Source organism: Drosophila serrata, unplaced genomic scaffold, assembly GCF_035046125.1.
Source record: "Drosophila serrata isolate PLE 108 unplaced genomic scaffold, ASM3504612v1 contig_272, whole genome shotgun sequence".
Taxonomy (NCBI): Eukaryota; Metazoa; Arthropoda; class Insecta; order Diptera; family Drosophilidae; genus Drosophila; species Drosophila serrata.
In genome coordinates, this window is record NW_028257170.1 from 7,129,790 (window position 1) to 7,156,643 (window position 26,854).

At 37.8% G+C, this 26,854-nt stretch overlaps 2 protein-coding genes across 4 annotated transcripts in view; one reads left to right on the forward strand and one right to left on the reverse strand.

Moving 5' to 3' along the window:
• Positions 1-2,929: 2,929 nt before the first annotated feature.
• Positions 2,930-4,690, reverse strand: Ir67a (Ionotropic receptor 67a). The gene has a single exon (XM_020961344.2). It carries the CDS (start codon positions 4,688-4,690, stop codon positions 2,930-2,932), a length of 1,761 nt encoding a protein of 586 aa, XP_020817003.2.
• A 3,736-nt stretch (positions 4,691-8,426) lies between these two features.
• LOC110190558 (capon-like protein) overlaps positions 8,427-26,854 on the forward strand; it is a 50,483-nt gene continuing 32,055 nt past the window's right edge. For 2 of the 3 annotated variants that reach the window (XM_020961118.2, XM_020961117.2), the window contains exons 1-2: positions 8,427-8,655; positions 15,692-16,262. In XM_020961118.2, the coding sequence (XP_020816777.1) occupies positions 16,161-16,262 (102 nt within the window). In that variant the 5' untranslated portion in view covers positions 8,427-8,655; positions 15,692-16,160. Of the gene's footprint in view, positions 8,656-9,007; positions 9,345-15,691; positions 16,263-26,854 lie in introns of those variants that run through there. The other variant, XM_086833300.1, reaches the window with a different exon arrangement.

A 26,854-nucleotide genomic window follows, 5' to 3' on the forward strand; every position in this document is an offset into this window, starting at 1 on the left:
CCACGCCCACCTGCCGTTTGTCCCGGAAAACTTTTGCCATAGAACTTTGGCCATGTAGAAAGCATTCGTCATTTATTCTGTTGTTTTCCTCCTTGCATGAACTTTTTTCACATAGCAAAAATGTTGTGTAGGAAAATATACTGCAAAAGATATACAGTTTTTTATATCAAATATATTCTGTGATAATCTCCAGCATCAGTTTGAAATAAAAAACGTTTTAAATTGTTTTAAATATGCAGTAGAACGAGCTCAATTAGTGTGTCATGTGGTCTGTTCCACATCGATTTGGTCAACACTTTAATGCGTTTCACCGAACGCCGTTAATTTAACGCATGGGCCAAGCCAATTTGTGGCTTGAATAATTACAATTAACAATGGTTTTTTTCCCCCACCCCTGCCCTATAATGTCATCAATAATAAATTGAAATATAATGCTCTGGGGTTAAGCGGATGCAGGATAATGATATGAATTATTTGAAGAAACCAACATGTTTGCGGGAGTGTATTTAATTAAGGAAATGCATTGTTTCTTTTTTTTTGAAAATTAAGCCAAAGGATTAAGTAGGTGAAGCCTTATTATAACTTAAAAAAAAAAAGTTAATTAAGATTGTATCAAACACTTTAAATTTCAAGGGCAAATATAAATTTAAACAACTTTCCAAGTTATATATTGAATTGATCCCTAATATCACCTTTAAAATTAAAGTTTTCCAATGGCTTAAATCACACAATTCAATGGAAACATGTCTGTTTACCATCCGCTTTTCACTTTTCCACATTTTGGGCTTTGGACAATGCTCACTTTGATAGGCAACACGAAATGAAATGAACAAAATGCTGGGACCTCAATTTCCCTCGAAGCTAATTCGAGAACACAGCGAAATAGCAACCAAAATTTTTGCGAAATTCGGAATTCATCTGTTTTCGTTGACGTTGTTGCAATTAGCCCCGAAATGTGGTTCAATTAGGGGGAGTACACGCCCCCGGGGGTTGGTGGGTAAAGGACAGTGGGTAGGTGGTGGGTGGTGGAAAGAGACCGGTGGGCGATGAATGGGCATGGTCTGGAGCCGAGAGCTAGCCGCTAATTTGCATATTGCATTACACGAATTTCCAAACTAGCGGCGGAACTGGATGGGTTACGTTACGTTACAGAGAACGAAAATATATGTATCAAGTTGTTTAAAAAATGTATTAAACAAATTTTAAAGAGAAAATTAATTGTTATTAAAAATATAACTATGTTTTAGGATTAGAAACTAACCTTAAGGATTAAATACAAATTAATTTGGGTATAAATATAACATTGTTATGTTGCCAGGATTAATTGGTGTTGCCCAACATGTTTCTAGCTAAATTTTTCTAGGAAACATTTCGCCATGCTAGATTTAAGTTTATTATAAAGTATACGATTTTTTAATAATCTAATTTATAGTCCACTTGAGATCTATTTAATTTAAGCAACTATAGAATCACATTCTGATTTCATAAACTTAGTTTTGGTTTTAAATACAATAAATACAATTTTTCAAATATAAAATTCTAATAAAATATATTCTAAAAAGAAATAATATTTTACTTTAAATTAGAAATATTTATTTTTCCCTCGCAGTGCAGTAAGGAATCAGTTTACTGCTCTCTCTCTCTTTCACAAAACCCGTACAATGTTTCCCGGCTTAATTAAAAATTTTCCGCCAACTTCCCGCCCGATTGCAGTGCATCAATAATTCGATTGTCCGCCGGCCAAAGTGGTAGCTATATTTTGTAAATTAAAAGGCATAACACAATTGATTTTTTGTTGTTGTGTTTTACCAGAGATCAAGTTATCAAGTTATCCTTGTAGCATTTGCAGTATTGATTTTGCCATAAACATGCTGTCGGCGGCTCCCTTAATGCGTCCGTTAACTCGCCAATAAGCGGCAAATCCTGGCTGTCGTCCCCATCTCTCGTCTGTACATATTCCTTTAAAAGATAAAACGGCGTAAACGTCAATTATGGGGGCGTACATGGCCTGATCCGGGGACTCCAAGGCCAAAACCCGGATGATTGAATGATGGAGGCTCGTTGTTGGGAAACAAAAACTAAAGCAACAGAACGCTTAGACCTCGTCAACGCCACGGCAGTGACATTTTTTGAAAGTAATCCCCTTGCCGGGACGAAATGTTTGATTTATGTCAAAGTAAGGGAAGGAAGGACCTCGACACCATTTACTAGTTCGGTTTAGTTCAGTTTAGTTCGAGGAATATGCGGGTACCGAGTGCCAATTTTAAGCGGGTTAAGCGGTTGGTGTTTTCAAAAAGTTTTCCATTTTAAGCGACTTCCAAAAATGATGATTCATTATAGGGGAAATTTGGGAAAATTTAGTACAATTTTAAGTGATTTAAAATGTGTTTAATTCTACGATAAAAAGAAACCCCTTTCTGGAAGTTATTTACTTGCATTTTAAAATATACCTAAATTCTTTAAAGAAATAATGTACTTTTATTAATTAAATCTATATTTAAATATTAATTAGCTGGTCAAATCATTAAATTTAAACAAAGACACTAATGAATTATAAAATTTAATAATTGCTGCATATAAATTGAGATATTAATCAGCCCACTAAGCTCTTTTTGTGGACAAAAATAAACTAATTAGTTTGCACTCATTGAAATCCAATTAGCCGGCTAATTTCAGGTGGTAAACTCATAATTAATCAAATGGTAGAATGAAATAAATTATAATTTCTAATGAGATAATTTCCAAGCGACAAAATACAGTCTGCATTTTGTTGCTTTTCCTAGTTTCCTAATTGGCCACAGAAAACTATGAAGCAGAAAGGGATTAAAAGGGTGGCCAACAGAAGCAGGACTGGTTATATTTAAACTCAAGGGAAATTTGTATTTTATATTTATTTTTATTTTAATATGTAATTAATTAAATTTACAATTTACCTTTCATTATTTTTTGTGATTTTTCTAGAAAACCAATAAACCAAATGCTCACAGAGAAAAACAAAGAAGGCCAAAGCTAACAAGCTGACCAGCAATAACCAAATCCAAGTGAGATCAGTAACCTTAAATTCTCGAAATGTCACATAGGGAACCGGATTCTTCTGGGAGATCATTCCCAAACTGACCATCATTCGCAGGGTTTCCTGTTTCCAATAATCCAGTAATCCTGCATCCTGAGCGCGATGTATAAGCTCATTAAGAGGATATTCGTAGATGGAGTTGGCCTGCATGGGCAAGGATAACAGGACACTGGATCGGCTGATTGCCATTTCCGGAAGGAAGCAGAAGACAGGCTGTTCGTACAGCTCCTGACGCTTGGCCATAATCATCCACTCAATGTCCAAGGTTGAGAAAGACATGGATCTATTCATGCTACTCTTTAAATAATGAAAATCCTGGGTGCTTACGAACTTAATCTTTTCCCGTATAGTAGTAATGGGTTGCTCCGGATCAAAGGTGGTCAGATAGAAGCGTTCGGCTTCATCGAAATATACACTGACTGGAGAGTCCCTCAGTTCCTCAAAGTTGGAGATCTGCCTGGCCTTGGGATGCTTGGTCAGGAGTGTCTTTAAGTGAGCAGCATAGAGCGTGCTCAACACCAGGCCCAGTAGGAACAGGCTAGCATTCGTGACCTTCGAACTTAGGGTATTCCCGGCTCTCATATTGAAGGACTGTCCTATAATTCCCGATATCATGCGCTCGTTTAGTACAAAACTGGACCAGTCCACACGTTTCCTTAGAAGCAAAACTCCAAAGCAGGTATCCAGGAAGGTAAAGATGTAGTAGAAAATCAGCAGGACCAACAGAAATTGTCCACTGACCATGACCACATATACATCGGCGGTGCGTATCTCCTGGGCACATGGAACCATCACAAACCACACTCCCAAGTCATAAATATGTGAAAAAACACCCGCCTTCGAGGATCTCTCAAAGCCACACAAGCTAATGGGCAAATCAATGGTACTATTGAGGGTCATATTCCGGAGCAGGAAGAGATTCAGTAGCTCACCCGGCACAATGTCCTTCATCCAACGCAAGGTAAAGTTATGAATTCTTGTGAATTCGAGAATTAACTTGTAGACATAACCCGTCATTTGTAGTTTTCCAGTCTCTGGGTTTCGAGAGACTATAGAGCGTGGAGCAAACTGATCCGGTATAGTTAATATGTATTTGCCGTAGAAGTTTCGAATTGGTGTAAAAATTGTATCTTTGTTGGGATTAACCTCCAACCAACGTTGCGGCGCATAGGGTTGTAGACGATATATCCTTTTTCCTTGACTTATAACTGCTACATCCAGAAATCTTAGATTCTCTGCTGTGTAAGCTAACTTATCTGTTGGGTGTTCTTCCCATTTTCGGTAGAGCAGCAACCTGATTTTCCTCATATTCAGTAGATTCCTGTCCAGAGATTGCCACAAATCAGAGTCAAACTTTGGGTTTCCTGTTTGCTGGACAAAGGCCACCATTTCCTGGTTGTAGCTGCTCCTTAAGGGAATCTCCATCTGCTCATTAAAGTTTAAGATGGGCAGCGAAGACCCTTCCAATTCAGATATATCATCCCAGTTACGACTATGTCTTAGCAGGAGTAAAGTATCGTAGGGCTTATCCCTGTAGATGCTGGCCAGGATGGCATCCAGCCAGTTACTGCCGGTTTCGTTGGCCAAAAGTAAAACCGGAACTAGTAGCGGCCACATGTCCCGACGGAATGATGGGAAAACCCAAGGAAAAGCCTGTCCCGCCATTATCTTTCAAATAAACGCTAATTAGCGGAGGTTATAAATGATTTGAGGGCTGGCTAATGGTCTACGGATTGCAGGGCATTGAAAAATGTGCGTCATTAGCATAAAGTTTTACGGCTTACAGGAGAAGCAATTATAAGCTGGAAAAGCTGGCAGGGAAATATGTACTAAAATGCTTGAACGGGTGACTGAACCTCTTGTTATTTCCATCTCCGGCTTAATATTGCACAAATATATATTCTAATTGCTGTAGCAAATTGCTTTGAATGTTTTTATTTTCGTTACACAAACACATCCCCTTGGCTCCATTAAGCCTGTTTTCAATTGATTCCATCTCCGGTTTTGGTTTTGCCAAATATTTGCAATCAAAATATATATTGCCTTTATTGATTGATTGATATTCACCTACGATGGAGTGGTACTAATTGCTCTCGAATAAATTATGTATTGTTTTAACTCACATAAACCATTTCCCAGCTGCTCATCAACTTTTCAACAAGTTTTCCCACTTCCATTCTCGAGTTGAACATTTTCTAGGTTTGCAATTCCATTTTTCCGGCATTTCTCCTTCAATTAAACAAGTTAAATGTGCAGAAAAAAGAAAGAGCTGAAAAGGATGTCGACTGCGAGTTTTGCTTGAAGAGCGTGTCGCATTAATTTTCACGCAAGTGCATATTTGATTTTTCTTTATTCATATTTCTTTCCACTCGAGCCACGACTTTTCCGGGGAGTGAGCTCGTGTTTCTGCATAAAGTCGAGACAGGGGTTTTCCCCCATGCTTTCCTGCTCGTTGACATGCATAAAATTGCAGAAAATTCCATCTAGGCATAATTTCCCTTCAAGACGTACAGACCGAGCAACATGGCGTATACGTAATGTAACATTAATTGTATTTATTTGCTTTTGCTGATTGATTTCACCGGGCTAAAAGGAAGGGAAATTTCATGGCCCGGGCTCAGACAATTTGGTTTATCAAAGTCATTTGGCTGCTGTTGGCCTAGAGGCAAAATGCCAGCCACGCCCACATAAATTAACGCAGATTTAACGAAGCGTTAACACAAAGGACGAGCCCAGCGACGAGCAGCTGCCAGAGTCAGAGTCCTGACAATCCTGCTGCTCCTGCTCCTGCTTCGCCTCATCCTGCGACGACTTTGCGACAATAAATTTATTGGTTTTATCCTGCGAGCTTATCAAGTTCATCCACAGCCCCGAACATGTGCAGTAAATTTTTATGTCAAATGAGTTTCGGCAACGTTTTTTCCCCTAATATAATTTATGCAAAAAATAATGAGCGCGCTTTTAGGCGCTGCTGGGAAAGCTAAAACGGAAAAGCATGTGCGTATGGGAAAAGTTATTAATTGATTCGGCTTTAAAGCTGTTGACTCAGCCACATCCCGCACCGGTGTACCATCCTTGGGAAAGTTTGCTGCAAAAAGGAAAAGTTTCCTGAGGCACTTGAGGAAAAAACCTGAAGTTGAATCCGTATCCTTGCTGATGGGACTCCTGAGCCTAAGTAGGGTTGCTTAAGATTTCTTTCGACAATGTGTTAAGTGAAAATTGACACAGGCCAAAGGGGAGAACTTGCCATGATTGAACGCCTTTTGAAATGGATGGGGGCTTTAAAGGCCCAAAACGTGTATACATATATCTCGGGAGTATTTAAAGTTTGGCAGTGGCAGAAGCGACTCTGTCCGACCAAAAAAGTTTCGCCATGTTAAGCTGTGAAATTGTACGCCATTTTGCCATTTTGCGGGAGCCACTTTCAGTTCAGTTGTTCAGTTGTTCGCATTTTTTAATTAAAAAAGTGGCCAACTAAAAACGGGGACAGCCATTTGAACTTGCTCTCCCTTTTTGCTCGCCTTTTAATTTCCAATCTCTATTCCGGGCAAAAGTTTCGACGAAAATGTAATTAAAATACTGCAAATATTTGCCAAGTTCGAATGCATTTTCCTTCATGCCATTGTCTCAGGCAAATGTGCAAGTCGCATAAGGATCCTTGACCGCCTTTTCCGCAATCTCTCTCTAATGCGGAGTATCCTGCGCTCATTTGTCTGCGTTCCGTGTCGTTTGTCTGGAAAACTGGCAACTGGCAACTGGTAACATCCAGGCCGTTGGCCGCATCCTTTTCGAGTTTGCGCTTGTTTGTCATCCTTTTTGCCGTACCCAGCCTTTGCCCTTCACATGATTGCGGCTTCATGCTTTTGCATATTTCCCATGAATACAATTTCAGCATATCCTTCCACACACACAGATACACAGGACTCTGCCGAAGAAGGACGAATTATGCGTGAATATTCGCTGATATGCAAACAGAGTTGTCACAGAGACAGGCTCAGGTTTGTCAGAAAACCAGCCTTTAAATGTGGGTATATATGGTTACTCGTGGAATGTGAAGAATTTAGTTGTCAACCTTGATTTGGGACAATTTATAGGGTCTGCGGCAAATGGCTAAGAGTTGTGTCTACATTTAGAATGCCAATTTATTGTTAGAGGCAAGTATCTAAGGGTTTCAGAAGAAGGGTTGTTATAAGTAGGCGGTATATACTTAGTATAGTACATTCCTTAGAACGTATTATAACTAAATAGAATTTTAAGTATTTAGTCAATAAAATAACTTTAACTTGGGGTATGTGAAGAATTAAGTTGATTTAGGTGAATGTTTGAGGCTTATTTGGTTCAAGATGCCCATTTTTCAGGGATATTACTAGAAATAGGGATTGATATAGGGCTTATAAAACATTTTTTGTGTTTTAATTAAAGCTTTACCTTATTATATTTATATTTACCAAGCCGTATTCGGACTATACTTTTAAGCAACGTGCTTAAAAAGATTTTTCTGAATCAATATCTTACTATATGATTTATTTTAACTCAAGTCATTTTTTTAATATAACATTTACATTTATTAAACGTTGATTAACTAACAATAAACTGAGTACAATAAGGAGCAGATAACATTAATACATAAAAGAACTATTGACACGTTTTCAAAAAAAGGGAACAGTAAAGACTTAAGGAACTTGTTTACTATTAAATTAAATGTTTAACTAAAATCTAACCAACTAATTTAATAATTAATAAACGTTTTAAAACAAAAATCCAAGAAAATTATAGTTATTTGCAATTACATTTTTGACTTTATGCCTTCAACCAGTTCATAAAATTCTCCAATTAAATCTAGACTTGATCTTGAACCCTTTAAAACCATAAAAAGGTTCAACTTGAATTTAGTTGACCAATAAAATAGTTGTAAGATCTAAAAGTACTTTTATTAAACACGTTTTACTTTTCAAAATGAACTTGGAGGAAAGATTTAAGAATACAAAACCGATGTTTGACAATGTTTAACCATGTTTACCCTGTGGCTCTCGGCCCAAAGCGTTATAAAGCGTCTTAAAGAGAGTGCGAGAGAGAGAGAGTGGCAGACCAAAAACCAAAACAGAGAACCTAGAAGACCCATGCCCCACTCACCCCCTCTTCCTAAACAACAGCAACTAAGGCATCGAGCACGTGTAGTTGCTGCGCTCTGATTGGCCGATGGCTTTCGCTTTTCGTTTCCGCAGAGAGCGAGTTAGCCGACTGTCGAGCAAGCGAGAGTAAGAGAGCGCTGTAAGAGAGTAAGCAAACGGGTTTCTGGCGACCCAAAAGCACCCTGTATTCCACCACTCGAAGCTAAGCGAACGAAGTGAACCTGGCAGTTGTTGTTCGGTGTTCTTTGTGGTCAGACGCATCACGTATACGCATCGTACGCGTTTTGGCGTCGCTTCCGAAAAACGAAAATTCGGCATACCGGTTGCTTCCTTCTGTTCGAATATTAACGGTTTCACGTTACTCGTCGCGTTTCGGTTAAAAGCTTCAATTTATACAGTTAAATTAACGAAAAACATACATAATTGCAGTTAACTGCGCCGCCACATAAGGTAAACCTATGCTGATTGCTCATATTTATTAATTCGTTTACATCGTGCGCTGCATTCTCGAGAACGGGTTTTACGGCATTCCAAATAAATTCTGCATTGTCGTTGGATTTTTTATGTTCGTGACGAAAGTGAAGTTCTCTCAGATCATAATCTAAGCGTTTCCGTTTTATTTTTGTTGCTTCGCTTCTTTCGATTTCGATTCGAAAGTACCGAAAGAAAAATCGTTAGTCGTAATTTACGGGACTTTTTTTGCTTGCGAATAAAAGCAGGCTTAAAGCAGAACTTGCAAAAATAAGAAAAGAGAAGAGAATAAGTTATTTAATATTCATAGCCAACGGAGTTGGAGGCAAAAAAAACCATCCATCCATCGCAGGCATAAACATAGCAACAAGTCGGCGCCAAGTCGCTTACCAAATCCAACACCGCCGCTGTGTTTATTAACATTCAGCTGAGAGCGTTTGGATAGGTAGAAAAGTCTCGTCTTCCGAGAATTGGCAGTTAATTTTTGAAATCACCTCCGGACCAAGCCAACTTGAGAAAAGTAAAGAAACGAAAAAAAAACAGGCTGAGAAAAAAAGAACTTAAGAGAGACCCCTAGGTGTGGTGTATGTGTGTTTGTGCGTGTGATAACTGTGAAACTATATACCCAAGACCAAGGGAGAGGGGTAGGGGAATGGGAATAAAAGCAGGTGAGTCCCCTCTAAAGATGACATTCGAGAACTACTCAAGCCACCCACGCAGCTCCACGCTGCATAGAAATGGAAAGTTTCGTATCATTTCGTAATAATCACGCAAGTGCTGAGGCCGCAAAAAGAAAATGTGTGGAAGAAATAAAAACTTGCAGATCGCAGCTAAAAAACCGATTACGCGACGCGTTCTAGATACATTTTGTGGTTGCATCGCAGATCTTGCCCAGATATTAGTCGCTTTATTCTTGAATGTGTGCCAAAATGGGAGGCAACCCAAAGAAAAAAAATAAAAATTATAATAATAAACGCCAGAGAGACCGACCACCAGTCAGTTGTGTTTATTATTTTTATAATTTATTGCACAACAATAAGAACAAGAAGAGAATATATATATAAATTCGGCAGTGAGCGTCTGCATCCATCTTTTACATTCCGCGGTGAAATGCATCTGCAAGATACACACGGAACCCAGCGAGACAGACGCATAATAAACGATAAATTTCAGGGCAATGACAAAATTGCTGATAACTGACCGACCCAACACCAACATTTCGATTCTCTCTCTGCTTCGCTTTAGTTTGATCATTAATATCTTTAGTTTAATATGCCAGAACTGAAAAAAGTCGAAAGAAAAGTTCATAATTTATATATCTCTGCTGGTTGGTAGCCAACTTCAAGGTTAGTTTAGACTCAAAGGTATATTTAAAGTGTCTTTTTTACTTTGCAGAGTTCAACTAATGATCTTCAATGGGTTTTTAAAGAACATTTATTGATTGGAAATAGGATTTAAAGTTTATTGGATTTGGTTTTAGGAAATTACTAAAATCATTAGTAAAAGTTACAGGATTTTATAAAACTATAAGTTAAGGAAATTAAAAAAAAATTTCTAGGAAAATGTAAAGCAAGTTTAAACTCAATTAATTTCTTTCACAATTTAGGATCTCAAATAATTTGTCATGAAAAATATTAGCAAATATTGCCAAAGGTCACCTCTTATATATAGAAAACTCTCAGATAATTTAATGCTCCTTTCACAAGGTTAACCTATCCTCTAGGGCCATATTTTGGCCATCTATTGGCTCAAAAAAGCTTTGCTAATGATCCCCAATGAGTTGGCCGTGATAAAAGGCAGCAAACACCAAAAGAATGTTTGTGAAAATTTCCCGAAAAAAGTAAAAATCAATGTTATACAGCATGTAGTAGGATTTGGCAATCGTTGTTTTGTTCAATAGATTTATGTTTGTGTGTGTTTTTGGTTTAGGCCAAAATGTATCTCGTTTTTGGGGTTGAGGTGCGTTCCAAAAGGGGCAGAGGCGGGGGTAAGGGGTATAGCGTAGAGCAGACACAGGCTGAGTGGCCGCCCGCTGCTATTTATAGGCGCTCAACAAACACACATACCGGGCCTCGCACAAAATGTATCTTGTAGATACACACAGGCAAAAAGTTTTGCATCGCCCCCCTCTCTTCCTCTCTTGCCCCTCCGTTGCCATATAGCCATGTCTGGGGCTGTCTGCCTCATAAATATATATATACTCATATGTGTATATACCAAACGACAATGGCGAGACACAGAGAACCAGATCCAGAACCGAGAACCCATCGCTAACGATGGAGGATCGCCAGATCGCCCCATCGGGATCTTTTTGCTGCCGCATTGCTTCTAAGGCAAAAAGCAAGTTGCCTTTTGTCAGTTAGTTTCTGTGAAATCGAAAACAAGATTGATGCCTCCGAACAACCGGACATTTGGGGGATGGGGCTGGGTCTTGGCCAAAGGAGACAAAGCAGCTGCTACATGGCAAGAAAATACTAAGTGATTTTATAAAGAAAATTCAAGAGATTTAATAATATTTTAGGAGACTGAAATAGTGAAAGATGGTCCTAACTTTAATCTAGATTCTTGCCTAGATTGTTAGAAAGTCTTTTATTTATATTTCCTAATGTGAAAACCTCTTAAAGATCTATAAATTAATTGACAAGCATTAAACATATGTTTAACGATCTTTAATTTCTTGCTGTGCATGCGTATCTGTTTAATTGCCTTTGTATATCTGTTTATAAAGAAAATACATGGGGAACCCGGCATCTTGGCAATTTTCCTTTCAACTTTTCCCGCCTCTTTGTTTTTATTTTGGAAAAAGTGCGCAGTTATGTGTGTTTTTTTCGGGAAAAAATACTCAAAATACCAATCAGTCCTCGACCAGTTTCGTTTTTTCTTGCATAACTGCCAGCGGCAAGTGCAGAAATTGCAACTGCAACTGCCACTGCAAGCAATGCGGAGGCTGCAGTGCTGCGGTACTGCGACTGCTGCGCCTGCGCAGTAAATATCTTTAGTTTCGGGCATGACAAAAGCTGGCAAGCGATTCGCTTCATTCGCTGGCTACGTAATTGCAAGTTCGAGCGCAAAAACTTGATACTTGGAGTGGAAAAGCCAAGCCAAAGCCACCAGAGATACGAGCCACAAATTGCAGCTGACTGCAGCCGCTGTTGCGCTTTTGTTTTTTTCGATTTTCATTTATATATATATACATATAGATTTTATTTTTGTTTTGCGTCCATCTCGCTTGCACTCGGCCAGTGCATGTATCTGTGTATCTGTGTATCTTTCAGTATGCAAGAACCGGAAAGGAAGTGAGCGTGTTGGTTACCAACACCAAACCGGTTTGCTCTCGTCTCCAATGCTTCTTTTCCAAGAAGCACGACGCCAAGTCATTCACTTGCAGCCGATACCGCTTTATATATACATACATGTGTACTTATATAAAGATATATATGTATATATATATTCGAATAGTAGTAGTTTTTGCTCTGGCTGCGACGGCGCAGTTGCAGTTGCTGGTATCAGGCGCGGGCGCAAGAACAAAACGAAATGGATAAAGCTTACACTAAGAAAAATATTATAAAGGAAATGTATTGTGTATGGTACAATATAGCATAGCTGGGAAAGAAATGTTTGAAAAATTTATCATTGGATTTAGCAAGTCATTCTTATTTATTTATTGTTTTTCTATAGAACATCTAACCTTGAAATTCAAGACATAAATAAAGATAATAATAAATATAAATACAATAAAAAGAGCAAACTATACAACTGTCTAGAATATCCTATTTATATCCTAGCAAAGGTATTATATTATTTTTGGCTAAGGTATAAGTTTTTTAAACTTTGAATTGTCAAAAAAATGGTCAAATAAATATCTATTCAAAGAATATAAATATTTTAAGCTTAATTATAACCGATTTTCTATTTGATTCTATAATTCAATTGCAAACGGCAAGGGACTATAAACTTAAACTTCCCAATGTTACTTTTCTTTCTTGTTTAATTAAAAAGCTCAAAAAATATTCAATATTTAGCCTTTTTTTTAGTTGTAATGGTTATTTAAAATTTATAAAGTATATAAACTTTTTTCCGAGCACGAGGAAGAAGCACGAGGCACCGAACAATGCGAAACCGATAGTTGCTCGTAGACCAGAAGACAGAAGAATCGAAAAGAGACGTGCGTAGCATGCAACTACGAGTTTTTTTTTGTAGTTGCAACTTGGAACTAGCGAACCTTTTGGTGGGCGTAAGGGGAGTGGCACTGGGAGGGTGGGTGTTAAGTGCTCGTCCTCTCTTTGCCCCCCTTTTTCCCCACCCTACGGTTGGGTTTTCTTTCTTTTTGTCTAGTACAACGCATGTGCAGGCTGCTTTTCTTGAGGTACTTGAACCTTATTGTCCATAGGAGTGTGTGGTGTGTGTAAAGTTGTGTGTGTAGCCACAAAATGGCGTCGGGCTAAGGTAGCTCTTTGGCTAACATCGTGATATATGAATGTTGTGTTTTGTGGGCGAAAGAACATTGAACTCTGGTCGAGTTACAAGGAATTATATAGAGCAAGTTAAAAGGCCCTAGCCAGAAAAGTTAAATGGGGCTTAAAGATTTCTAAGGAAATTTTTGAGAAAAAACTTAAGAGTGAAGAACTTGGAAAGTGGGAAATGTGGAGGTGTAATTCTGCTTAAATACCAGAGAAAATACTCAAGATAAAGGCCTCTATACGAAACAATTATTAAAGATTTTTGATTAGTTTTCCCTATTGTTTCATAGTAAATTACCTCAAAGTTCTAGCGATCTCTGCTATATATTTATTTGTCAACAAAAATTTCCAATAAATTCTTTTCACAAATCATTCCTTGTACCCAAAACCCGAACTAATCCCAAACAATTTCCAAAAACAGTGGCACAGCCATTAGGTTAAACTCCTGGGGTCAAGTTTGGGACCTTCCCTAATCCCCGTCTGAATGCAGCAGCCTGACCTCAAAACGAAGCTGATTTATATCGCTCCCCGAAAAGTGTCAACTGCCGCTGTCCAACCTCAACCCAATGCCCTCCATTTCGGATTTCGGATTTCGATTCTCGATGCCCCAGCAAGCCCCATTCCGATGGCGATTCAAAGTTCGACGTTATGCGGAGGTATCAGCTGTATCAGCTGCTGGCAATTTGAACTCAATCGACACCCAAATTGATAACTTAATGCGAGACAAGAGTGGAAAGAGATGGAACGAGGTGTGAGCGAAAGAGATGGCTTTTAAAAAGTTGGCTCAGCATATTTATTCACTGGAGACAGTGCCAAAAGCAGCAATTCGACACTCTTCGCGAAAGGCCAAAAAGGAGGCAGATAAACAAACGGGGCAACAACTAAAGTCATCTCTGGTGCCGGCTGGTGCTTTTGTTGATGATGTTGTTGTAGCAGTTTTTTTGTTTTGATACCCTTTAAAAGGGTATTATAACTAGAGGGAGAACAGAAGGACTAACTATCCTCAAAAGCCAATGTTTTCAGTGCCTTTTAAATAGTCTAAACTCTATGTTTATGTAGTATAGCTAACAATAAGAGTATTCCAACTTCGTTATGTAAATATCTTCCTCCTTTCTCATCTCCATTTTTGTTGTTGTAATGTTTTGTTGTTGTTTTTATAGCAATTTGTTGTTGTTTTTTGGGTGCTGCGCTTTGGCTGCCTTGTCATTTACACGCGTAAACGTCCATGACCCTCTGGCCCGGCTCTCAACTGACTCCAACTCGGAGGCAGTGGCTCCACAGGCATGGAAGAGGCTTTAAGAGACCAGACCAGAGACAAGACAAAGACAACACAAAGACAAGAGTCAGGCAAGCGATAGAGACAGACAGATAAGAAATGAAAGAGAGACAGCTACAGCTGAACAGCTGTTGACGTTAAGTTCAAAACTCTTGTTTTTCGACTTGGACTCAACTTGTTAAACCGCTCTCAACCAGAGCATGGGAAAATAAACAGAATTTATTTTTAATAACAGAAAGAACATAAAAACATTATAGATCAATTAAAGCGATAATACAATATAGGTTAATATACCCTAAAAATTGTATTAAAACCTTGAGAAAAGAGTGTTTCCTCTTGCAAGTTTTAAGAGATTAAGGTCCTCTTAAATACTGAAATTAAAAATAAAGGTAGAAAGAATGATATAAGGATAGAAAGTCAAATAAATACAGTTGTAAAAATCTATTAAAATTTCAATTACTAAATATAATGATTATTAAACTGATAGGCAGTCAAGAAAAGAGAAAAGGATAAATCTCTGATTTCCTAATGTAAAGTTATAAAAGTCTATTTAAATTTAAAGACACAATAATATTTAGATATATAGACTATAAATAACAATAAACAATCCTCAATTTCATTTGCCAAAATTATATCTCGAATCGAGCTCAATTAAAGTGCAGACACTTCCGATAAAAACAAATCAAATTACGAATTCAAAACGCGAACAACACGCGACACGTGCGTGTCGTGTAGGTGGGCTCAAATCCGCGAATTCGAATAAAAAAAAACCCATTCAAAGTTCGATTTTGCAGAGGTGTCATCGCACGAGCTTTGTCTATTCCAGTGAGTAACCAAAGCCGTGATTAGCACGCCGATTTCCAGTGAACTCAGCGATGCTGACTCAAAAATCCATCTACCTAATGACTCACTTTAATAGACAGATCGATGGTTCAAGGCACTGCGATTAGGCGACGTTTGATTACAGAATAACCTTTCTATTTTTCTGTATTTTCTGATTTTCCATCTCTGATGGTTTGAGATATTTGTTACACAGGAAAAATAAACTGTAAATTGTTAGATAAATAAATGTAAGCTCTACAATTATAGAGATTTCCTTTTAAGAGAAAAGATTGCATAGAGACTTGTTTAAGACTTTAAACTTATTTTATTGTCATAATTATTATTTTTACTAAATACAAGTCTTCACTGCTTTAAGCTCACAAGTAAATTGTCATGAATAAGCATCCAATTGTATCATAATTTAATAATCTTTCTCTCTTTCTCCGTGTACTTGCAGATACACCGAAGCGGGAATTGCCAGTGAATGGCCAGATTTCGTAATAAAACGTAAAAGAATCAGTTGGCCAACTGACGCAATTCAATTTGCCAGCATTGGCAACCGCAAAAGCTCATAAATTGGGATTAGGAGAGAGCTCAGGCACAACGAGGCAGCGAGGTAACGAGACAGCGGAGAGGGTTTTGGCCAACAAAATAGCAAATCAATCACAGCGAGCGCTCGTCGCCGCATAGCAATTTGCATGAGCCAACTCGGAGGCGTCCAACAGCAGCAGCAGCAACAGCAACAGCAACAGAACCAGTTAACACAGAACCATCCCCCTGGCCAGAATCCATTGCCAAAGCCAAGTCGGCCGAGTGGCGTTTTATGGCAATTGCGCCATCAGCTGCACAAGCGTAGCACGCGGAAAATGAAAACCATCTCATGATACTACAAGTGGTCCGAATCGGTGCTATTGAACTATCTGAGAATGCCATCGACGCCGTACGATCTGGTGCAGGATGACCAGGATCTCCGTGTGCCTCTCCATGCCGAGCAGGCCTTCTTCCATGGCATAACCTTTCAGGCCAAGGTGAGTCGCACTGTTTTTTATTTCTATTGATTAATTTTCCCAACAATAATCAAAAAGTGGAAGGAGTGGCGCAGGCTTCTAACATAAGCTCCTATCTATGCGAGCATCTTGAGAGCATTCCTTTGGGGGGAATTTAATTGCCTTTTTATGTTCCAATAAATTCGCCATAAAACATTTCGTTGGGATTGATCTTCGGGGGCTTTATTTTCACTCAAATATTTATTCTACAATTAGTGATAGTCTTTTTAGGGAAATTTAAGCAAAGTCAATTTGTTTTTAAATAAATATATCAAGTGTTTTGTTCGCTTATTTATGGGTTCTTTAAAAAATGCCAGTCAGAGTTTCATATTTTTGCTTAAGGACTTTTTGAATACGTTTTAAAAGTCTATAAAAAAAGTTGATCATTAAAGAAAGGATAGAATTTATTAAGTTTCTGAATTTTTAAACAATGTGTTATTTAAATAACATAAATACATTTTTGTTTAATGTTTACATTTTGATAATTACTTTTCAATTAGCCCAATTTGATTCCTGAAAAGATACTTCATATTTTGGGTGTCACAAAAGGTTTTTTTTGTTACTTGACCAAACTGGTTACTGGTTGTTAAATCATTTAAGATTTTTGTTTATAGTATTTGAAGAATAAACATATAATTAATTAATTAAATATTAGAGAAGAAAATATATAAATGTACATTCTTTGTAGTCTTGTAACGTCTGGAATAATTTTGCTGTTAATTTGTTTACATTCCATTGGCAAGAATCATTGTGTAAGCAGGCATCTCCGTAGTATTAGTCATCGAATTTCGAAAATATACTTATTCAAAACATTTCATGATTTACTGAAACAAATACTAATACGATTTTTTGCTCAAATTAACTTTAACCACTGTCCCTCCTATATTTCCGATATTATTTTCATGGCAGTTGAGCGAATAAACTGTTCCAAACAAATTTGTAAATGCAATTATTTAGGTTTGCCATATTTGACAGTCTTGCAACTCTGCTCTGGGGTGGTTTTTAATTTGTTTTTTATTTTCATTTTGTTTTTATTTTTTTATTTATTATTTCTGTTGCTGCTGCGGTTGACGGAAGCGGCAAATAAAGAGAGTTTTCAACGCTAACTGGCGGGCAGGCAAAAGAGTTAGTCAACTGTCACAATTACTGCCTACTGGGCCGGTTTGTTGTTGTTTCATACACATTTGTATAAAAACATACAGAGGGGGAGGGGAGAATAGGGTATAAAATTGTAAACAAAATTTCCATTTCGGTACGATTGTACATGTATCGTGTTCAATTATTCAGCATCGCATTTGGAGCATTTGTTTAGTTTTGTGAGCGTTCTTCTTTTTTTTTTTGTACCTCTGACTCTGTGTGTGTTTGTTTGCCTTCTGCCTTTTGTTTATTATTTTTGTTCAATGTGTGGAAATTGTTTGCGTGCCATGCTTTAGCCATGTTCCCCTGATTTTGATTCGATCAGTTACATGCGGTTGACCAAAATTTCAATTAATTTCCCTGCAAGATTGATGAGTTGCCTGGGCGGTAGCGAAAGGGGTTTTACGGTTTATACCGGGGAAAATCCCTAAGGGGGGTGGGTGGAAAACTCACTCAAGTGAAGTTCATGACTGTTTTTGCCTGGGCATTGACTTTGCCCAACTTTGTATGCAAATCATTTGAACATTAGTCGCATCATTCTCACGTATCCGAAGCAACAATGTCTCGCTATCGGAATGACAGAGATCCCCATAGTATTTTGCATAATTTGCCTGAGCAAAGCAAGAAGGCATTGTACTTGGAGCTGCTATTTGCAATTGGCTCTTGCAGTTCCAATGGCAATTAAATCCAGTCAATTTTCTATGTCGAATTGCCGAGGGAGCTGAAGACAGCTGAACACAGCGACAGCAAATATTTTGCCATTGACAACCGTTGAAGATGTACACTGAACTTTTTTGTCTCTAACTTCTCTTTGTATTATTATTTAAGACTTGAAGCTTAAAATTTTAAATTTTATTGTACCTATACTTTATGAAAATATATCAAAGTGAAGTGGTTGAAATCCTCTGTTGTCTGATTTTTTATTAAATCTCCTTAATATGAACTTTAGATGTTGCCTGCACTCAAGCTTAACCGCTTGTTCTTACTTGCCATTTCTTACCTTATAAGTATTTTAAAAACTTGATTCTTAAAATATACAATATATCAGAGCCCTTGTAATTTAATGCAAATTAAATACTCTATTATGTAAAGTTTAGAAGGTCCTTTATGGTGAAGCCCTCGGATTGCAGCACCCAAAAACATATCTTGACGCAGTTAACTTTACATTAAAAATTGTTTTTAAAGTAGATCCTTTGTATTAAATAATAATTGCTTATAGAATTTAAAATAATTACAACGTTTTTAAAAATTAACCTTCAGTTACTAGCAGACTAGTCAGGAATTTTTAAATAATTCGAAACTTAGTTTAATATACTTCACTTTTTAAGGAATTGTAAACTATTGTTTGCTTAGGGAAATATTTATAAATTATTTAAGAATATCCTTCCCTTCCCAGTATATTCCTTTCTTAATAATTATAATAATATCATTTGCCAAAAAACTATCTTCTTTTATTTAAAGTGTAATTTGCAAGTTTAATGCTTAGTTGTACATGCACGTGCTCCAAGTTTTCCTCTACCAAAACCCGCCCCTTTCCACCCCCCTGGGAAACATCAACTTTGCTATTATTTGCATTTTTCCATAAACAAAACAAAGCGTGCAAAAAGTTTTGCACTTTGTTATGCTTTTGCAGTTTTCGCTTTGTTTGTGCTTTTGCTTCAGCTGCAGCTTCGTTGTCGTCGTTTGTTTGTTTGTTTATTTGTTTGTTTTGGCTTTTCGCTGGCCTGGGTCTTGCTTTTTGGCCAAAACGGTGAATACTCGTTCCGTTACCATTGTGCCATATATACATATATATACTATATATGCATCGATGGCCTAACCCAAATAAGATGAACAACCCCGGGCCCAGCCCACAGTTCCCAATGCAGTTTTTTTGTGCTGTGTAAGCGCCGAAACTTCATCTGATTCATCTGTCAGAGAGTGTGTCCAGTGTCCCGGAATTATGGGAGTTATGAATCACCAGGAGAATCAGGTTGAGTGTGTCCTGAAGCCTCGATGCTATATATACATCCTGGACGACTTTTGCTGCTTAGATTAATTGAATTTCACGCTTTGATTTCGCGAATTGCCTGGCCTTAAGCCCTCGGTAGCATAAATCTTTCAAAAGGTGTATAAATTATTTGCTCACGCACAGCGCCTGGCGCCGTTGAATATTTTCTTCGCATCCTCTCGCTTTTCTGTATTTTTGTATCGTTTTTCTTAAATATTTTCCTTGGGCGCCTGGCAACACTGCGTATACTTAATGCCGCCTTTGGTTTTTCGCCCGTGATTTTGGGGGGTTTCTTTATTTTTGCTATTCAGGATACTGCTCTATCAAATATTTATGCGATTGCATCCGATTCAAGTCGATTTATTTGGGCTTAACAACTTCCGACTGGTGTATGGGGAATTTATGGCCCTCTGGTTCATCAATTATTTGAGTCAAGTGAAGGGGATTCACCGGGTTAAGTTTGATTACTCGCCAAAAAAGTTTATTTATCAGTGTGGGTGAGAGGTTGAAGCAACTGACATTTCCTTTCTATATCAAATTAAATTCAAAGAAGGGAGGATTCTGTTTCGATTTGCATTCCAAAAACCAATTTCCGGTCTATATAGAATTCATGTTAATTACCTTTATATATATATATGTTTATTGGTTGTTGTTTCTTTTCCCCCACCCGCTGGTTGTTCATAATTTATGAAATAATTTTCATCTTTTCAGCAGATTTTCTATGGGAAATTATTTATTTTTAGCTGGCAAGATTTCTACGCTCGAGGTAAAATTAATTATTATTTACAAAATAATATTAATTAAGGCGAAGGTGAAGCGCATGTGTTCCAATTTTCCACAAAAATCGAGCAGAGTAAAAAAAGAATATATAAATCGAAGGCAAAACAACGGTGAATGCGGGGCACATAAAAATATTAAAAAACAAATAAAATGGAGACGACGGCCACATGCCTGTGGTCCACGTGCTACTCATGTGTGTGTGTGTGTGTGTGTGGATTTTCCTCTCTGTCTCTGTTGTGTTTACCCATTTTCCATCTCAAGTGAGTGTGTGTGGGTCGGAGTGTACGCAAAATTATGAATGCTGTTCATGTGGCGTATACGCAATATATATTCAACCCTGTCCCTGTCCTGTCCTGTCCTGTCCCTTCCCCTTTGTTTATCTTCGGGGGCAGACCTCGTTTTGTTTTTAGAAGTACGGCGAGAGGACAACTCCGGCCATGGTCTCCGTCATATATCAATTTCAATTATCTGGCATTTCCGTTTGAGGCCGTAGCATTTCAAAAGGCATTTTCCTCTATATATAAATTATTGGCAACGATGACAATGCCGACGGCGAAGCCTGAAAAAGGGACACGCAGCCCGAAAAGGATTATGCGTCCTGCAATTTAACTTGAGCTTTTCGGTTCTTTTTCGGTCCTGGTCCTGTCTTTTATCAGCCGCAACTGACACCAGCAGGCCCACTAGAAGGAGGCGTGAAAAATGAGTCATAAAATGCAAATAAAACTCAAGAGTCCTTTCTCCCATGAACTTGAGGTTTTATGTGAGTTTGCGAGGGGTTATCATACGGTGTGGGGAGGAAAATTTAGGAGTCCTTTTGTGATTATTTGGAAAAGAATTTAGAAGATGAGGTCGAATTTTGATAGAGTTTTTGTTTCTTATTTATTTTTAGATAATATTATGGTACTAGCCTTGCAGTTAGAAGCTTGTAATGCTGTGAAGAAGTCATTTCCGACCCTATAAACCATATATATTCGTGATTCGATCTAGATATATTCGGTCAAAACACAAAAATTTCGAAATTTCAAAATTTTATAAATGGGTAACATCGTTCAAATTTTCAAAAATTGTCAACATTTGTAATTTTAAATTGAGTATGCAGATTTATTAATATAATGAAAACTAACCCAGAAAGGTTTCCGATTTGAACTATATGTATTTTTGGCTTAGTTATGTTGGTTTTAATACTTTTTATTTATCGAAAAAATTGTCCTAGTAAAATATCGATAAATATCGTTACAAAGAATACGTTATATATATTCGATCTTGAAAATAAAAAAAAATTGTAAGAGAATATACACTTTATATTCCCGGAATTTGTTTCCTTTAAACATCAAAACAGATTCTAATTAAAATATTCATGGGAGATTATGGTTTTAATAATGTTGCTCCTGGCAATTATTATTATTATAATTATTAATATTTATTTATTTATTAATCTCCTCTTTATGCCTTATATTTATGTTACAAATGCAGTACAATTTTCCCAAATAAAATCCATAAAGATTTCCTTTTAATTTTTCCGCTTTCCGCTTTTGTGTTTGCTTAACCTTTCGCTTAAAGTTCAATTTGCTCGTTAATTTCTTGATAAACATTTGCTGTAGATAGATTCTCAGCATTGGCATTGCGCCACAGATCCTCCTCCTCAGCCTCAGCATCATCCTCAGTCTCGTTCAGTTTGTTAATTTTTTGTTTCCTTTATCGAATCGTCTGGTTTACATGGGAATAATTAACACGCCTTGCCGCTGGCCGCTGGATTTTACGGCCAGGCACTTTTGCACCATTCGCTGCTCATCTGCGGGACATGACACGGCTTTGGTAGCATCATCCCATCATCGCATCATCATCCTTCTGTTTTGATTAAAATTGTGGTGGCAAAATGCATTTGGCGGCTACAATAATGCAAACAAACAAGCCACCTCGATATTGTATTTTATGCATGGCAGCGGTATAAAGTACAATAAATATTTAATGTTATCGCCGCGGTCGACTCTTTCTGCCTCGATTTGCGGCTCCAATCCAATAATAACATTTTCAATATTTCCAGTTACTTAAAAGTGTGTGGTGTTGCGTGGAATAAAAGTAATAAAGTCAGTGGGAAAAATGGAATTTTCATGGAATTTCCCCCTTGCACGCATCGCACAAAATGGCTGCTTGGGGTTATCATATTCATTGCAAATTATCGGCTAAATGCTTTTATGGCTTGATTCCGGCCCTCGATTTTCGCCCATTTCCCGGGATTCCCCCTAAAAGGATAGCTTTGTCTCTGTGTGTGTGTGTGTGTGAAAGCGGAAATGGTTTCCATTTGGTGGCTACGATTGACTTTGGGGATTCATTTGAATTCGCAGCAAACTCACTTTGTCTTCGATTCCAATTCCGATTCCTCTTTCGATTCGGTTCGATTATTACAGATTCATTCCGCTCATTTCTGGCTGGCCAAGCTAATCGATTTTTCTGATTTTGATTGCTCTTCTCTGTGTTACCTCATTCTTCTGGCCAGGTTATTCCCCTCTTAGCCGTGGGAGAGATTTACTTGGCTTTTAGTGGGGGGGAGGCTGCCACATGAGCCTCTTTTGGGCCATAATTCTCGATAAGGCCGCGTTTAATGTGTGTCAAGTGCCACATTAATGCTGGTCGTCAAGGATTAAGTGGCCATTACTTGGCCCGGACTTTGGTTTATCTATGTAGGGTGTTGCACACTCGCTGGCCAGCGCTTATTGATGATTCATTTAATTTGCCATTTGCCGATCACTGGGCCATGAATGCAGCACACGCTCCACACTCAGCTCATTTATTATCTATTACACAATTTTCTGTTGCAAATTGGCTCACATTTCGCAATTACACCTGGCGCAGCTGCAGCAAACGAGTTGCAATGAGTCAGGAAAATGCTTTCTCACCCCTCCCAATTACTCCGCCATCCATCTGCATCTACATCCCTCGATCTATCTGTCTCTCCCCGTATCTACTTGTTTCAGGCCAAAATTGGTAGCACACGCAAATGTGCAAACTTGGGCTCTTTTGGCCATTGTTGCGGGTGCCTAGCGAAGCGCTCAATGGCGGAAGTTGCAACTTGCAATGCCAGCTGCTGTGGCACGCTCTCCGGGAGCAGCAGCAGCAGCAGCGGTTTCTAGACCCATAATAGCCAACACACGACGACCCTCGCCCAGAAAAAACTCCCAAACTGCCCGATTCCGCTGACAGCTGTTTGCTGTCCAACTGGGCTTGGCCCTCATCGAAATAGAGCCAATGAAGCAGCACAATCGAATGCAGTTTGCACCGAAATTATTGATAAAGGGTATCAAGAAGGGGTATATGGGTTTCTTGGAATATTATATATTAAATATCTTACACATATAGTCGAGTTATTTAGATTGTTAAGAAAGTAATACATCAATTCAACGAATGGAGTTTTTGCCTTTTATTCGTCTAATAGAATACTCTGAGATTTATTATCAATAAGGAGCTTGGATGGTGTTTTAATACTTATCCTTTTAAGATGATATATTTTAGCTTGACTAAAAAGTTTGCTCTTTATCCTTGTGTCCATTTACTTGTTCGTTTGAAGGAATAACCATTAAGACATTACAAATTAGAGCAATCAGGTATTAAACATATTAAACAATTTAATTGAATTGAACAGATGCTTAAATTTAACTGATATACTACTATAAATTTAAGCTATTATTCTTATTAATAAGGTATCGTTTCGTTTATACCTTACACTTTCTTGCTTAGTAATGACAAGCGATCTTTGATCATTTTCTGCCAATTTTCCCATTCAACCTAAAATCGAAAAGGGTTCCACAGTCTCGTTAACTACAGCCGCTCACGTTTCATTCAGCCAAATAAAAAAAAACAAAAAACAGGGAAGAGATATAAAAAATAGAGAAAAAAAGATGGAAAATTATCTGTGGCTCAGCATCAAAAGCGCCGGGAGCTCTTCTCTTCTCTTGCAGTCTAATCAGTGACAGCCACTGAGCTGCAGCTCCATCGGCAAGCGGAAAAACTGCAATTGAATCCATTTCGCTATGCAATCTTTCACAGTTTTCCCTGGGCTTTGACTTTTCCTTATCTCGGCGACTGTCGACAACTGCAGCAGCAGCTACTGCAGCCTTTGAAGCAGCAGCAGCAGCAGCAGCAGCTACTGTCGTTTTTGCTGTCAAGTGCAATTATGTGCCACCATTCACAGCGACCTTTGACATTGCCGCAAGAGAGCAGGCACAGACAAAGGAGACTGGCGACATCGGCAGAGATATAGATAAAGATATGGCTGAGGCAGATCAGGGGTATATGAGGGAACGAGGGAAATTGAGAACGAGAAAAAGGTTGAAGGGTCTCCTCGATGAATGAATGTTTTCTTTTTTGTCTGTTTAAATCAACTTTTTGGCCAATAATTAGCTTTTAGGGGAATTCCTTTGTGTTTGAAGGGGAAGACAAAAAAAAATATGATTGGCTTCGTTTGAGGCAGAGTAGAGAGTGATGTCAATTGTGGCATATTTATATATAAGATCCTTTAATATTATTTGTTTTTTTATAGAGCTCTTTTATTTGATACTTTGCATAATATAATAAGGATAAACAACTCAAATTAGGACTAGTGCCCTAGTGTGTTTACATATTCCAATAGCTTTGTGGTCTTTTATGAGCTTTACACTTAAATAAAGTCCAAGATTGTTTATTTCCAGAAACACGAATTAATTTCTATTAAAATGGATTTGAAAATATATTTACTTATTTATTAAAGTCACTATTTTGAACCTGTTTTAAATATATGTTAATTAAGTTATTAGGTTAAATATAGGTTTTTGTATCCTGTCTTTAAAAAGTAGAATTTAGGTTTACTACCTTCCCTCTCATAATAGCTTTTTTAGTTATTTATAATTTACTTACATCTTTAAAAGAATGTATATTTTGTTATTTGTTTAAATGTAAAGCAGTGCTAATAATAAAACTGCTCTTAATATGAAAAGTTTGTTTAGTGACAACAAACAAGTGATGCCTTAGTCTTACACAATTTCATATATTTCTAAAAATATATAAACATTTGTCAGCATATTTTTATATATTCAGTTAGCTTTGTTCTGAAATAAAATTTTCAACACTGAAATATAATCAAAAGACAGCAAGACATATTGTGTCGCTCGATAGAAATTATTTGACTAAAAGCGTGGGCGTGACCTTAACCTTCGGAGTGGACATCTCCGAGAATATAAATGAGGAAAACCTACCTACCCCATCACAGTTTTCCCCTTAATGAAAATGCTGGCTAAAGATTGCTGCTGTCAATTATTTAGACATTAATTAAACACTTTGACTGGCAGGTCCTGCCTGCGGTCGATTGACAGTCCTGCTGCTCCTTTTGCTGGACTTTAAGAAGTAATTTTTACCTGACCCGGCTGGAAGGGAAAAAACTGAACAGCATTTGGCCTCTTGACCAGCGCCATCGCCTGGCTTTTCAATTAAATTTATTTGGCCCCATTGAGCGCGCTACGGCTCTACGTGAGTCTTGGCCAAATGGCAACTAATTTGCATTTTGCGATGGGGCCGCATGTGAAGTTAAAAGTTATTGGGCCATAAATAACGCTCTGCCAAATTCTAAACAAACATTTCTTCGACACTGTGTCGACGGTGGATACTGTGAAAGTTTTCCACTTGATGCTGGGATCCAGTTCCGCCTTGCTTTTCCTCGGTGGGTGGAAATTAGCATAAAAGTTTTAGACGTTTTTGGCATTTTCAGTGCTTGCCGCCGCTCGCCTGCCAATCGTAAAATGTAAGGAATTGCACACACGACGCCGCATTGTGCGATACCATAAATGGACCAATTTTCCTTCCGCCATCCGCTTTCCTCCTTTTGTTCCTTTAGATTTTCTTTTTTTCTTTTTGTTTTTTTGTTTTTGTTGCTAACCAACACATCAGTGTTTTCCGCCACCCCAGAATATTCAACTTGTGGGAACAATCAACAATTTTAGAGGGCACACAAATTGCTTAATTGAAAGCCAAGCCAAATTAATAATTGCCCGCGATTGGCGCCTAATTGTTGCAAATAGGAAAAGGCGTGCGACCCACACCGCGTATACGCAATGTTTTTGTGTATTCTTTGCCGCGGCGCTCTTTTGACCTTTTCAGCAAGCGGAGCGCCCGTGCTGAAAGCTTTTTCAATTAGCCACCAATTCATTTGCATTCCCATCGAAAATTATTTTCCCTCAAAATACTTGAACAGATTTCTTCCAAGACAGCTTGTTTGTTGTTTTTTCTTTGGACTTTTGAGTGATTTTTTCTTGGCTTCTTGTTGGAAATTTATGGCAGGACTTGAGAGGAATATTCATAGGGTTATCAGTTTCAAAGGAATATTTCTCAGTAACTCTTTGAAAAACAATTTAAAACTTTAAAGGAATATATTTAAACCTCTTAACTAAGAGTTGTTGCAGGGAATATGTATATTCCTTACTTACAATAGATATCAATTTAGTTTTCACTAGGTTTCTAGGCTTTACATGTTTAAATATGATTTATATATAAATATTATAACTTTTAATTAATTTTCCTTACTTTTTAAAACCTCAACATCAAGTTCTTTAAGTTCTCTCTCAGGCTTAAGATTTATCTGTAGGCCTTAAATTGCTTTTGCTTTCATGGCTGGCTATAAATATGTATGGGAACTAGAGCG

Excerpts from the sequence above, each read along its gene's own strand:
- Ir67a (XM_020961344.2), bottom strand. The coding sequence starts at position 4,690 with ATGTGGCCGCTACTAGTTCCGGTTTTACTTTTGGCCAACGAAACCGGC.